At 35.0% G+C, this 13,653-nt stretch overlaps 1 protein-coding gene across 2 annotated transcripts in view; it reads left to right on the top strand.

The window, feature by feature from the left end:
• The window catches only part of LOC149775961 (coiled-coil domain-containing protein 93-like), a 79,124-nt gene that overhangs the window by 36,023 nt on the left and 29,448 nt on the right, over window positions 1–13,653 (top strand). Inside the window, exons 6-11 of one of the 2 annotated variants that reach the window (XM_089940863.1) lie at window positions 5,598–5,654; window positions 7,616–7,713; window positions 9,608–9,644; window positions 10,351–10,446; window positions 11,737–11,787; window positions 12,467–12,553. In XM_089940863.1, the coding sequence (XP_089796989.1) occupies window positions 5,598–5,654; window positions 7,616–7,713; window positions 9,608–9,644; window positions 10,351–10,446; window positions 11,737–11,787; window positions 12,467–12,553 (426 nt within the window). The remainder of the gene's footprint in view (window positions 1–5,597; window positions 5,655–7,615; window positions 7,714–9,607; window positions 9,645–10,350; window positions 10,447–11,736; window positions 11,788–12,466; window positions 12,554–13,653) is intronic. The other variant, XM_089940864.1, reaches the window with a different exon arrangement.

Genomic DNA, 13,653 nt, shown 5'->3' with positions numbered 1-13,653 from the left:
TATATGATAGGATGACATCATGAATACAAATTTGGAGAACTCATTGAACCAGCCATATTCACTGTGAACAAAGATGTCGAGATTAACAAGGTTCCACTGTATTCTTGTTATTTAAAGTTGATTTTAAGAAAGATCAGGCAAGGCTCACTTTTCTAGGTGTTGTTTGCCATATATTTTATACTTCCTTTCAAGATGTGTCATTCTTAGCCCTTCATCGAGGTTTGATTAAAATCTGAAGTCAGACTTAACGGACATGGGGCCCCGAGTGGCCGAGTGGTCTGAAGCGCTCACCATTCCGGATCACTGCCATCTCACCTCTGTCTGCGTGGGTTTGAGTCCAAGGCTCGGCTAGCATCTGTATGTGGGAAAGCCTGCCAGTAGCTTCTCGTGGGTCGGTGGTTCTTCCCTGGGTTTTCCAGGGTTCTTCCTCCACCAGTTATACTGGCCGCCATATATAGCCTATCTTGTGCTGAAAAATGGCGTTAAACCCTAGAACAACAACAACAGCTTAACGGACACTAAGTGCAAGGGGCTTGTGCTCATAAAAGATGACATTCATTCTCAGTTCCATAATTTTACTATTATTTTCAGTTTATGTATAAAGGACAACTGTTTATTATGGACACTTTTTGTAGTCTCTTGAATGTCTTGTATAGACAGGTTTGACTCTGCATGCATGATGAGATTGATCTACTTCGAAAGTTCCATACAGTGCATATACATGGAAATACAGAGTTTAGATATGGGATAGCCATCCCAAAAATATGTCATGAAGTTAAATTTAGCTTGTCATACACAGTTTTATCTTGATATTCTCAGTCAAATCATACCAGTTTTTGACCTGGACAGTTGGGTGTTATGTAGGTAATATGTTTACTTGGTCAGGCTTATCTCTTTCTGGGACACCACAGTCATATCTGGCCAGATATTGTAGTGATGAACTACTTTCTGTTTGTGTGTCAGGGATGTTTATCTTTGTCACATTAAAACACAGATTTAATACTTTAGGCTTTACTGCTTGTCACTCTGAAAAGAAGCCATTCCCCTTACCCTTATGAGAAGGTAAAGGGTACAGTTATTACATAGAGTGAAAACCATTCCCCTTACCCGTATGAGAAGGTAAAGGGTACAATTATTACTTACAGTGAAAACCATTCTCCTTACCCTTATGAGAAGGTAAAGGTAAAGTTATTACTTACAGTGAAAACCATTCCCCTTACCCTTATGAGAAGGTAAAGGTAAAGTTATTACTTACAGTGAAAGCCATTCCACTTACCCTTATGAGAAGGTAACAGGTACAGTTATTACTTACAGTGAAAGCCATTCCCCTTACCCTTATGAGAAGGTAACAGGTACAGTTATTACTTACAGTGAAATCCCTTACTCTTATGAAAAGGTAGAGGTAAAGTTATTACTTACAGTGAAAGCCATTCCCTTACCCTTATGAGAAGGTAAAGGGTACAGTTATTACTTACAGTGAAAGCCATTCCCCCTTAATCTAATGATACAGTAAAGATACAGTTATTACTTACAGTGAAATCCCTTACCCTTATGAGAAGGTAAAGGGTACAGTTATTACTTACAGTGGAAGCCATTCCTCCTTAATCTTATGATACGGTAGAAGTATAGTTATTACTTACAGTGAAATCCATTCCTCTTACCCTTATGAGAAGGTAACAGGAACAGTTATTACTTACAGTGAAATCCATTCCCCTTACCCTTATGAGAAGGTAACAGGTACAGTTATTACTTACAGTGAAAACCCTTACTCTTATGAAAAGGTAGAGGTAAAGTTATTACTTACAGTGAAAGCCATTCCCTTACCCTTATGAGAAGGTAAAGGGTACAGTTATTACTTAGAGTGAAAGCCATTCCTCCTTAATCTTATGATACGGTAAAGGTACAGTTATTACTTACAGTGAAATCCCTTACCCTTATGAGAAGGTAAAGGGTACAGTTATTACTTAGTGAAAGCCATTCCTCCTTAATCTTATGATACGGTAAAGGTACAGTTATTACTTACAGTGAAATCCATTCCCCTTACCCTTATGAGAAGTTGAAGATAAAGTTATTACTTACAGTGAAATCCATTCCCCCTTAATCATATGAGATGGTAAAGGTAAAAGTTAACACTTACAGTGAAATCCATTCCCCTTACCCTTATGAGAAAGTAAAAGGTACAGTTATTAGTTGATGAAATCCATATGCCTTTTTCCCTTATGAAAAGGTAATGGTACTGTTATTGCTTATAGTGAAAGCCTTTATGTGTTCGGATGCATGATGGCTCATTTCAGAAATAAAAATGTATGAAAAAAATGTGTTTGAACAAGATTTTGTTAATGTCCAAAAATGAAGGTTTTCATCAAATCGAATAAAAATGTATCTTGATTCTAGATATTATCAAGGAAGGATAAGGCAGGGCTTATGTTTCTGGGAATCATTACCAGGCACGTTGAAAAACTTTAATTGACCTGTTAAAAACAATTAAACTTGTCCTGAGTAACCACAAGATTATTTTGAATATTATGTAAGTTAGATCAGCAGAGCTGTCTCTGTGCAGTTTGTATTTGGACTTGATGTATAATTGAGCATATATGGTAATTTGATATTCAGAGTTATTAAATTGGAGCAAAATAGCAGCTCAAAACAATGTCCTAGTTATCCATAACCCCTTCCTTGCTTTAATATATTCCCAAATTGTCACAGCTTCTGTGAATAAGAACAGTGTTTATCCATAACTTCTTCGTTGCTATAACACATTCCCAAATTGTCGCCACTTCTGTGGGTGAGAACAGTGTTTATCCATAACTCCTTCCTTGCTGTGACATATTCCCAAATTGTCACAGCTTCTATGGGTGGGAACAGTGTTTATCCATAACTTCTTCCTTGCTTTAATATATTCCCAAATTGTCACAGCTTCTGTGGGTGGGAACTGTTTATCCATAACTCCTTCCTTGCTATAACATATTCCCAAATTGTCACAGCTTCTGTGGGTGGGAACTGTTTATCCATAACTCCTTCCTTGTTATAACATATTCCCAAATTGTCACAGCTTCTGTGGGTGGGAACTGTTTATCCATAACTCCTTCCTTGCTATAACATATTCCCAAATTGTCACAGCTTCTGTGAATGAGAACAGTGTTTATCTTAACTTCTTCCTTGCTATAACATATTCCCAAATTGTCGCAACTTCTGTGATTGAGAACAGTGTTTATCCACAACTCCTTCTTTGCTATAACATATTCCCAAATTGTCACAGCTTCTGTGGGTGGGAACAGTGTTTATCCATAACTCCTTCCTTGCTATAACATATTCCCAAATTGTCACAGCTTCTATGGGTGAGAACAGTGTTTATCCATAACTCCTTCCTTGCTGTGACATTCCCAAATTGTCACAGCTTCTATGGGTGGGAACAGTGTTTATAGCTTGTTGACTGACCTCATGATATGGATACTAATGTATTTTGCTATTCTCACTCTAAAAATATGACTAACGTTTTTTAGTTTGGGACTTTATGGAGTTTACAGGTTGCTACTGCGAGTGTAACATTTCCTCATAAGTTCTAAGAATGGTTATAATTTCCTTTGCTGTTAAAATTTTTATCAAATTTGTAATTTTTTAATATTTTGAAACTTAATTTCTGTAATTTCCATTTTAAACTTTCCTGTAGATATTATTTACAGTTATTATAATTAACATTGTAATTTGAATATTTCCATATTATACAATTTTTCCCAATGTATGAGAGAGTTGCAAAAGTTGCAAACAAAGATTAAATTACATTGAAATTTTGTGTACATGTTATTAGTGGGAACCAAACAATGTTGGTTTCAGACAAGCCTTCAGGGTTCTCATAATGCATTCCTATATAAAGGCATTGATTCAGACTGTTGAAGTTGCATAGGCAGTTTGTTAGAAGTGATTAATGAAATCAGTGATATTAACTGCTGAAACTCTCTTGTTTTTGTCTTTTTTTTATTTTCATGCATATCAGTTTTGTGGGGTATTGTAAACAAAAAGATATTTCTGTGAGTATATGTATGGATTTGTATGTCAAAGATTGCACATTATTTAATATTTTATTGTATGGACTAGCCTCTTGAAATACACCAAATACAGAATATCCTGGCACCAGGCTGACCAGTCCTAACACTAACCTCTAAATGCTGAGCGCCAACCAAGGCAGCTATTAGTGCCACTTTTATAAGTCTTTGGTTTCGCTTGGCCTGGGATCGAAACCCATGACCTCCCACATCTGAGGCAGATGCTTTAACCACAAGACCACTGAAGGAGTGCCAGTTGAAGAAGTAAATGATGTAAAAAAATCTAATTTTTGTACACCGTTGACAGGCTTTGAAGAAGAAATGTGCATTATTAATTGTTTTACAAATTCCAGGTGTTGTTTTAAGGCCGCAGGAAATGACACCATGGTCTGCAGGCCACGTGTTTGAGATCCCTGAACTATAATAAAAGTGATTTACACTTCATAATTTTGTTTTGAATGGTTAATAAATTCAACAATATCACTTAAAACCTATTTAAATTATTTCAGTACTATTATTTCCATCCTCTCATCACAATAATTTCCAGTCAGTTTGCCATCATATCCAGTTGCTGTCCTTTCTATTTAAATATTATACATCTCTATACAAGTGATCTCCCTACACATTAACAATTGAGCCATACTTGCATTAACTGCATTGAGTAAATATAAACTGTATAACCGTCATTAAGCAATCAGCTCAAAGTAAATAAAAATTGAGCTTTGAGTGAGGCAACTGTCCAATATGACCTTATTTCCTGCCTGATTTGGCTGTCGAAACTTGATGATGTAACTTTTTAAGAATCTAATTAAATTCAGATCTTTACACTGCATTGATTAGAACAGTCTGACTTTGTGATGTTTTGATTAGCTAATAAAAATGTTGCTGCCCTGCTTCCAGTGGTGTATGAAGCATATCAAAGAAACAAACCAAAATGGTGGTTTGAAACAGGTTTTGAAAATCTTGTAAATACTAATTAGAACTGAGGTTATTCAGACTTGCATACATCCATGCAAGTGTTTCCAAATAGATTATATTGACTTAGCATTAGAATCTGTTCTTATCAAGCCCACTTTAGTGGCAAAGGAGACATAGTAGTCATTTTTTGTTACCCCACATCATGGTCAACAGGTTGTTAATGTTTTTCAGCAGTGTTCTGATCATAGAATCTGCCTGTTGACCTTTGGCTTCTTGATGAGATTGGCCTGTTTCAGGGAGATGCTTACACAATGGATGTAACCTGTCAGGGTGGTTAGAACTGTTGAACCTGTTTAAGACCTATAAACTAGTTCTTTACTTTGTAATAATTTGATGTCTTAGAGACTAATTTGTAACCAGTACTGTAAAAGATTGATTGCGTGGATGCCACGTATCCAGAGTTTTAAATAATATAGATGAGACAAAAAAATCCCCTGTATACTTCTCTGCATTGAATTATCAGTTATCCATGACATCAAAATATTCTTTTAAAATTTCTGTCTCCCACTGGGTTTGGATGATGAATGATTTCCTGTGTCAATTTATAATCTCACAGAACATCAACATTTCTTTCAGGATGAGATATTCAGATCTACTGTTGGCAAGGCAACAGAATCCATTGCAGAGGTCAAGGTAAGAACTGAATTTTCATTTTTTAGAAGAAAAGCAGATTTTTAGATGACCAGTCCAAAGGTTGAAGGAGCTTATTGTATGGTCTTTTTGTCTGTCATCCATCCATCCATGAACACTGGCTTGAGAACACTGTAGAGGTCATATTTCTGGTCCGATTTCCATCAGATTTGGTATATCATCAGGAGCTTAGATGAGTTTGATTAATATGTTAATCATGCATCTGATTGGCTGAGCTAATAAAAATGGTAGAGGCCATAGTTTTGAACAGATTTGATATATGAGGTTATACCATCGAGATCTTAAATGATTTCAGTTACAATTGAAATTGACACATATTAATGAGGTGATTTTGCTGCTGATTGGCTAGTGAACACCAGAGGCCATATATCTCTTTTGAATCCAATCCGCGATCACATTGATGCCAGGAATACAAACTCTGGAAATTTCAGAAAGACGAACATTTTATCTTTTAGGTCTATGTACCATGTACAAAAGGGAAGAAACTCTTACCTGTTGCCTCCCTTTTGCCTCTTCTATGTGGCACCAGTTGAAGCTTTTGCTAAGCACAAGTAACATCATCCTAAATAACCTCAATGAATCATTCAGCAATTTTTGTGGTTTTGAACCATCCATTGTTTTTATATGTTCAGGTGACTACAGGGGTTTTGTAACCTTTGTTGGGAATCCGAGTGTGAATATTGTCATATTTTTCAATGTGTGTGGACTACACTTTTTTTGATCTGGTAAGTTGCATGCAATAGCATGATGTAAGTGCATTCACACAGATGCCCAGGAAAGGGTCATCAGCTACCATCACATCCAGTCAGCTAGAGATGGATAATGCAGTGTCTCTGGATGTGTCCCAATGACATCAGATGAATATCTTTGCAGATGAGAAGACTGGTAAAGGCATTGACAGTGCAGGTGCTTTTGTTTGGGAATTTTTGCTCTCTCCCTCATCACACTTGTCTAATAATGCTTTTTGTTGTGCCAGTAAGTGTCCTAATGCTTTCATGAGAGTGTCCTCCCTTAGCTGAGCTGGTTGTTAACTGTCTTTCCGTATCTTCCTTACAGCCTGGCAAGAGGAAATCTGCTTTCTCATTGGAACATGCTACATAATTAGCCATCCATTCCATTGTATGCAAAACCTTACAGAGATCATGAAAAATAATCTTCCCATTTTGGCAGCCAGCCAGCCAGCCTTCCAGTTGACCATTGAGCCTTCCATTCTGCCTGCCATCCAGCCTTCCTTCAAGCCTTTCATATGGCCTTCCTTTGTGCAAGGTGGAACATGCATTATTAGTTGCAAGACCTTGAGTACAGACAGCAGGTCTGACATTATTGGCTTACCATATAAGGAAATACCATCCAACCTTTAAGGACAATGTTATGACTACTTCCATGCTACTTGGTACATTGTATGCAGAGTTGCCAAATTAGAACACTCCCCCTCCCAATGAGACTTCTTTCCATAGAACCTATAACCAGTGCTGTCTAATATATGCTTGTACTGCACACTTGGACATGAACAGCACTGACATTGCAAGTGTTGATAAGAACGTTGCTACAGTCCAAATATCAACTGGTCAGTTCCAAAAAGTTTACCTAAATGTACTTGAGGTGACTTTTTACTGGTGCAGAATATGATGGTGACATTATTAATGCTAGACTGAAAGCTGCATGTCTGAAATTTCTTGAGTCTCAGACATGCAGTGTTGTCAACATAATGCCATTTCTGTGTAGTTTTATCATGTAGTATTATATGTAGCAAATTGAGAGTGAAATCAGGTATTTTTCTTTGTGTTGTGCAACAAAAATATTTTAAAATAGATTTTACTTGTTAATGTCTGTTTACTTTTCAAGATTTTAACAAGTTCATTAACTTGGAAAATGTTGATGGTGCTTCATTTATTAAAAGTAGATATCTTTTGTACGTTAAAATTGTTGTTATTCCTTTCTAGAATGTATACAAACCAGAGAGAAAGTATAAAAGACATGATGCGGAGAAACTGAAGGATGAAGAATCAAGAGTCCAGTCAACACTTTTGGAATATGGCAGGTACAGAAAGACACTTTTTTATGAGCATCAGACAGTATTCCTTATACAGACACATGACTTCCCATTTTCCATATATACTTGTGTTTACATAGAATACTACAGACAACATAGAACTTGATTCACTGTTGCATAATGCATCAGCAGATCAGGTATGCATCTAATAAACTGTATAGACCATGTCTGCTAGCACATTATGTAGTGGCAAAATTGGGTCTGTGCAGTTTGCAGTTGGACTCGACTTGTTATCAAGTATAGATGATATTGTAAATTTATTTTCATGGCTATCAATTTTCATTGTTTTACAAAATATAGTTTTTTTTAATGTTCTAGATTTTTAAAGGGGCTTTTTTTCCCCACATATGAACAGGGTTTTTTTGTCTTGAAGTTTGCGTATTTTATCAACGATAGACCTCATGAAAAATGGAACCCATGAATAATAGCGAATTCAGTGATGGCTGTAGTATCTGCATACCCATCAAAAAATTGTCCACAAATTCAAGGACCAATCAAAATGTCAGTTGCTGCAAAATGGTTAAATTTCATGCCCAGAAAAACAAATTATTAAACAGTATGGCAAGTTAAAATGTTGCCTTTTGTTTAACTGTTGTTTGTTATTTGTTATATTCATCATCAGTTTGTATGCCCAGTCACAAATTTGTAAGGGTCATATAGTATTACCTTTGTTCATCTGTATGTCCATTCCTCCATCCATATGTCAGCTTTTATTTGGTGTATATGTCAGTTTCTCAGGCACATTGATGAGGCATTGGTGTTCCTTGCAGTTTCTTAACTATTGCTTCTTTTTGCCTCTGTGGAATATAACCAGACCATACAGAAAAATTTACAGAGGACATAAAAAACTTGAAATCTGTAAAACTTAGTTTGGATGACATTGATTACAAGCAAAACAGGTGATTTTTTTTGGCCACTGTTTCCTCCATGGAACTCAACTTACATTATTTCTTCATATGGCAGATATATATACTAATCAACCTTTGGATTCCCAGTTTGTTGAGCCATTGTTTTGAGTGCCAATGCTGGCAGCATGAACAATTGTTAAGGTTTCATTTTAAGTTCTTAATTTGCAAAGATTTTCTAAGTCATACATGACTCATAACTCACTGTAAAATTACAACAATTCATTCTATGACATGATTACTTGCCCTTTACTGTGTGGTCAAGGTCAAGGTCACAATTATAGAAAATTTGTATTCAGGTTATGGTTACAATTTTTTAATTGTTTATATTTCCTAAGCCCCTTAATTGATTTATTTTTATACTTGGGATGAATCATTATGAAACTAAGACCATTGATTCTGTGACACTTGATCACCTATTTTTACCAGGGAGACAAAGTAACAGATTTGACAGCAGTTGGTCTTTGTTTACAAATTTTGTTCATTAGTAAATACCTGAAATGGAGAAAACAGTCTAGAAATCCCATATTACTCACGTTATCTATTGACAGACATGTTTGATGCATACATGTAAATATATATTAGTCAGTATAACTGCATCTGAAGCAGTTGCTGAAAACTTCAGCCGTCCTTTACAGTGCTGTGAATACACTGTTGGGGGTGGGATTTTGTAGTTTTTAAGAACCATTTAGCAATTATCTTGCTGTAAGACAATGGAGCTTCTTTCCAAATTCATGAATTCAGGTACAAATGAACATGCCCTCCTTTGCAAGAAAATTATTACCATTGAAAACAAATTATTTCAGTAACAAAGTCAAGATCATCATGATAATCTGTAATAAGTAGTCACTTTAATGGACTTAGTCATCTTTTAGACAATTTGTTTTGCTCCCCACTATTATATGTTGAATGTAATTCCTTTAAAAAAAAGAAAAATAGTATTTAATTTTTCTGACCTATTTGTGATGTTATTGCAGGAGGTATGGTTTCAGCAAATCAGAAAAAGCAGAAAAGGTAATTTTTATCTTGTGTATATAAGCATAGTGAGACATTTTTTTCTCATGTATATAAACGTATAAACAATGCATTAATTTATGGACATTCTTTTGGATCATTAGAGCATTAGTCTCACCAAGGGACTCTTGTTATAAATGTTCCAATTTGAGGCATTTTTCACCTTCAAAATATCTGTCAGATTTCATTTCTTTTAGTTATTTTTTTTGTCAAAGCTCTTTAGTTTGACAAGTAAGTAGCATTTATAAATATGCACTCATATTATAATGCCAAAATATGTAGCTTCTTTCCATTAACCACAAAGTTCTAAAATTTTAATTGGTGTATTATATTGTTTTTTAGTTCTTGTATATTAAAGCTTGGAATTAAGGACTGTACTGGTCTCAGAAATAATTAGATATCAATACAATATAAGGGCTGTTCCATTTAAGCATATTTGGTACCCAAGGAAGGCAGTTTTTAAAAAATATATGCCAGGGTACATTGATTTCACAGAGTTCATATGAAAATGATAAGAAAATTATAAATTGCATCTATTGATGAGTACCCAATGTTAAAAGTGCATTCCCTGGGTCCCAGGTATGCTTTACTGGAACAGCCCTTATCAGATATCAATACAAATGTCAAAGTATATTGACCAATATGTGTACACTTCAAATGTCAGGTTCATATTGTTGATACATTTCATGCTTGGTTCTTCTTCTAGGATGAGGAGAAATCAGCCAAGAAGAAAGCTGCTGCTTCTGGGATTGGGGCTAAAGAGGAGGAGAAAACATTGGAGGAACTACAGGCTGAGGAAGAGGTTTAGGATTATCTCACTGTCCGTCTCATAGATTTTAAATTTTTGTTGTTGTTGTGGGTTTCGACAACATGAACACATTAATTTCAGGATTATCTCTGTCTGTTTCATTGTTCTTGGGTTTGTTTTTGTGAGTTTTAAAAACATGAAGACATTAATGGCTATATCATAAGGACACAATCAGGCAGCCAACTTGGGTTGGCCAGAGCAGATATCGAAACTGCAACCATGCAGCATAAGAGATATCATAATCTTCTTCAATTAATTTTTTTAGGAGAAACTGTCTTTTTTCGTACTTACCCAGTGTAATATATTATGACTATCAGGTCATAAACTAAGTAACAGAAAGAAGTGAAACCAAGTTTTGTAAACCTTAATAAATAATTTAATCATCAAAGTTATAAAAATGAAAATATAAAAGGAACTTAAAAACAGTATTATGATTTGAATCTAAAATAATCCTAAAATAGTTTTATCCAGGTCCAAAATAATCAACTATTCTGAATAAATTTTAAATCCTCAAATGCACTGGTCTGCCACAGTCCTGATTTATCAAAATGGCATTGTCCAAAACTCCATGAATAATTCATGGTAGTTTCAGAATAACTATTGTAGTTCTTTGAGCATTCCATATAATGCGTTGAATAGTCCTAACAAATGTTTGCTGTCAAATAGTATCTAAGCACCACATTAAAAAAGGTGGAAATGAGTTTTGGTACTGCTCCTATGTGACATGCAAATATGTCTCATTGTGTAAGAACCTACCTGACCAAACCCATCCAATAGGAAGTAGAAATTCTTCTAAGAACCCACCTGACCCCACTAGCCAATCAGAAAATACCCCAAACTTGTCAGCATCTTTACTTCGAATATTATTATCAGTAATTTGATCATAGCTATTTATAGATTCTATGCAGTCTTTGTCACTCTTGACATGTTAATATAGAGCCTGTACATGTTCATAAAATGTAGCTATAGGTAATCAGTACAACTTAGTCATGAATAAAATGTACAAAAAGTACAAAACAAATATAGAATATACTGCTGTTTGAAGATTCATGCTTGTCAGATCGAACGCAGAATAATGCTGTTTTTGATGATCCATTCCTGTGCTGTATCTTTTATATTAATCTTGCACCCTTAAATTTAGCAAAAATCTAATTATGCTAAATGCAGTCATAGTCATCTTCAGTCAAGGATTATATTTATGTCTTCTTGTGTCCAACCTTTTGCTCTCACTGTTGATGTTGCACTAGTGATTGGTGTTTCATGTCTTTTTTTCTTCATTTTCAGAAAAGAATCAACATGCTTATGAGTGGGATGTCAGCCATGGATACACCGGATGTAAGAAGTTTGTGCATGCGTGTTTGTTCCATCAGCTAATACTCAGTTCAGCTAGACCTATGGCCTACATATATAAATACCTATAAAATAAAAAAGAACATAACTGTGTAAAAAGTTAATCTTATTGTGTATAAAATAACCAGACCGAAAAAACTAACTATGTACTTGCTTATAAATGGAGGCCAGCAGCAGAGTGCACAGGCTCAGCATCTTAGAATATGGCACTTTAACAATAATCTGTTTAATCTGTCTTCACTTTATATTCACCATAGCTTTGGCTTAGAATATTAAAGTATCATACATGTATAAATTTATGCCATGCACCTAACTATGTATGTAGGGAAAAAAATTTTAGAAGACAAAAAAATAATTCGACAAAATTGTGGAAGATAATTGTTTCACTCTAAATTTTATCTTTTTTAATGCTAAACACTGATAGTAGTATTATAAGAAAATGTTTGTGTCTGTAATATAGATTTGAGACCAAAATTCCTATTTACATCTGCTGGTCACAATATCCTATCAAACCTTAATGTTAAAAATGCTACTTTGTGATAAAATTTTGGATGTTGCATATTTTGAGAAAATATTGGATTGTCCTGTCTCATTTAGTTGCTCTCCAGTTTGCTTTGCATATTTGATTTTGCCGCTTGCATATTTGATTTTTTTTTGCATGCAGGGAAAACTAACAGCCAGTGCTGTGGGCTCTATAGTAGGGATGCAGTCAGCAGAAATACAGCAAATTGCATCTGAATATGCAGAAAAGGTAAACACTTTGCAATATAACTTTGTTATCTTGCTGAGTGGCATTTATTTTCAGCATCACTGGCTTTAGTCAACGGACATTTGATTGAATATTTCTATTCAATATCAGTGTCTGTAGTCAACTGACATTTGATTGGATATTCCTATTCAGTATCAGTGTCTGTAGTCAATTGACCTTTGGTTAGATATTTTTTAAGTGAAACTCTTTTTATCCTGGCTAATTAGAAAATATTTTTTTTAGAAAAAATGTTGCCAGGAGAATTGATTTTAAGAATTTAAAATTTATGGAGACATGTTGGGAATCTATATGAGATAGTAAGTGTTCTTCTCAATATATCTTAAGTTTGGACCCTGAAATTCAAGAAGTTCATTGAATATCATATATGTTCCACTGAACACAAACTTGTTATTTTCATCTGAGCATGTTCGTGTCTGTGAATGAACTAGGTTTTTTCTTGTGTGTTTTGTTGATTGTAGCAGCATTTTTAACTCATTAACTCCTGGAGATTATTGTTATTTTCACCTGAAATGGGGGTAGGAAATGCATTTTTGTGGTACTTCTGAATACATCAAAATTCTTCTAAATGTGAGAGATTATTTTAGCTGGATGCTTAGGTCTATTAAAGATGCTCACACATGTGCAGAATGGTAAAAATTTAACATTTTTTGGAGGGTGTTATTTGCCTATTGGACACATCATATTCGTATCTGGCCACTTTTTACTCCAAATCTCAAACTTATCCTACTTGCTGCAAAGGTTCAGTCATCCACGTGCAGTTTGAACCAGTCTGCTTTACATCTCAGGCAAAAAAGTCTGAAATCTGGACACAAACTTCAGTTCTGGAAACTGGTAATTTTTTGCCTAAAAATATTGGGTATCAAACGTGATTTTTTTCCTGCCATATTTTGTAATGCGAGTAAAAAGTCTGCATTATTTGGTATGTTGATGGTACAGAGCTCGGAATTAGGTACAACCTCATGGCACATAAATTTGGCATCAGGGTTAATGAATTAAATATGGGCTATATCGTGCCAAGAAAAAAAGCAACTAAATACATTTCCCAGGATGCATTAGACTGATCAGGGTGATGAGTTGGCCAT

This window comes from Sinohyriopsis cumingii, chromosome 18 (genome assembly GCF_028554795.1).
Source record: "Sinohyriopsis cumingii isolate HCF-2022 chromosome 18, ASM2855479v2, whole genome shotgun sequence".
Lineage (NCBI taxonomy): Eukaryota > Metazoa > Mollusca > Bivalvia > Unionida > Unionidae > Sinohyriopsis > Sinohyriopsis cumingii.
The sequence above is the reverse complement of the archived record's forward strand: the minus strand, read 5'-3'. Positions and strand labels throughout refer to the sequence as shown.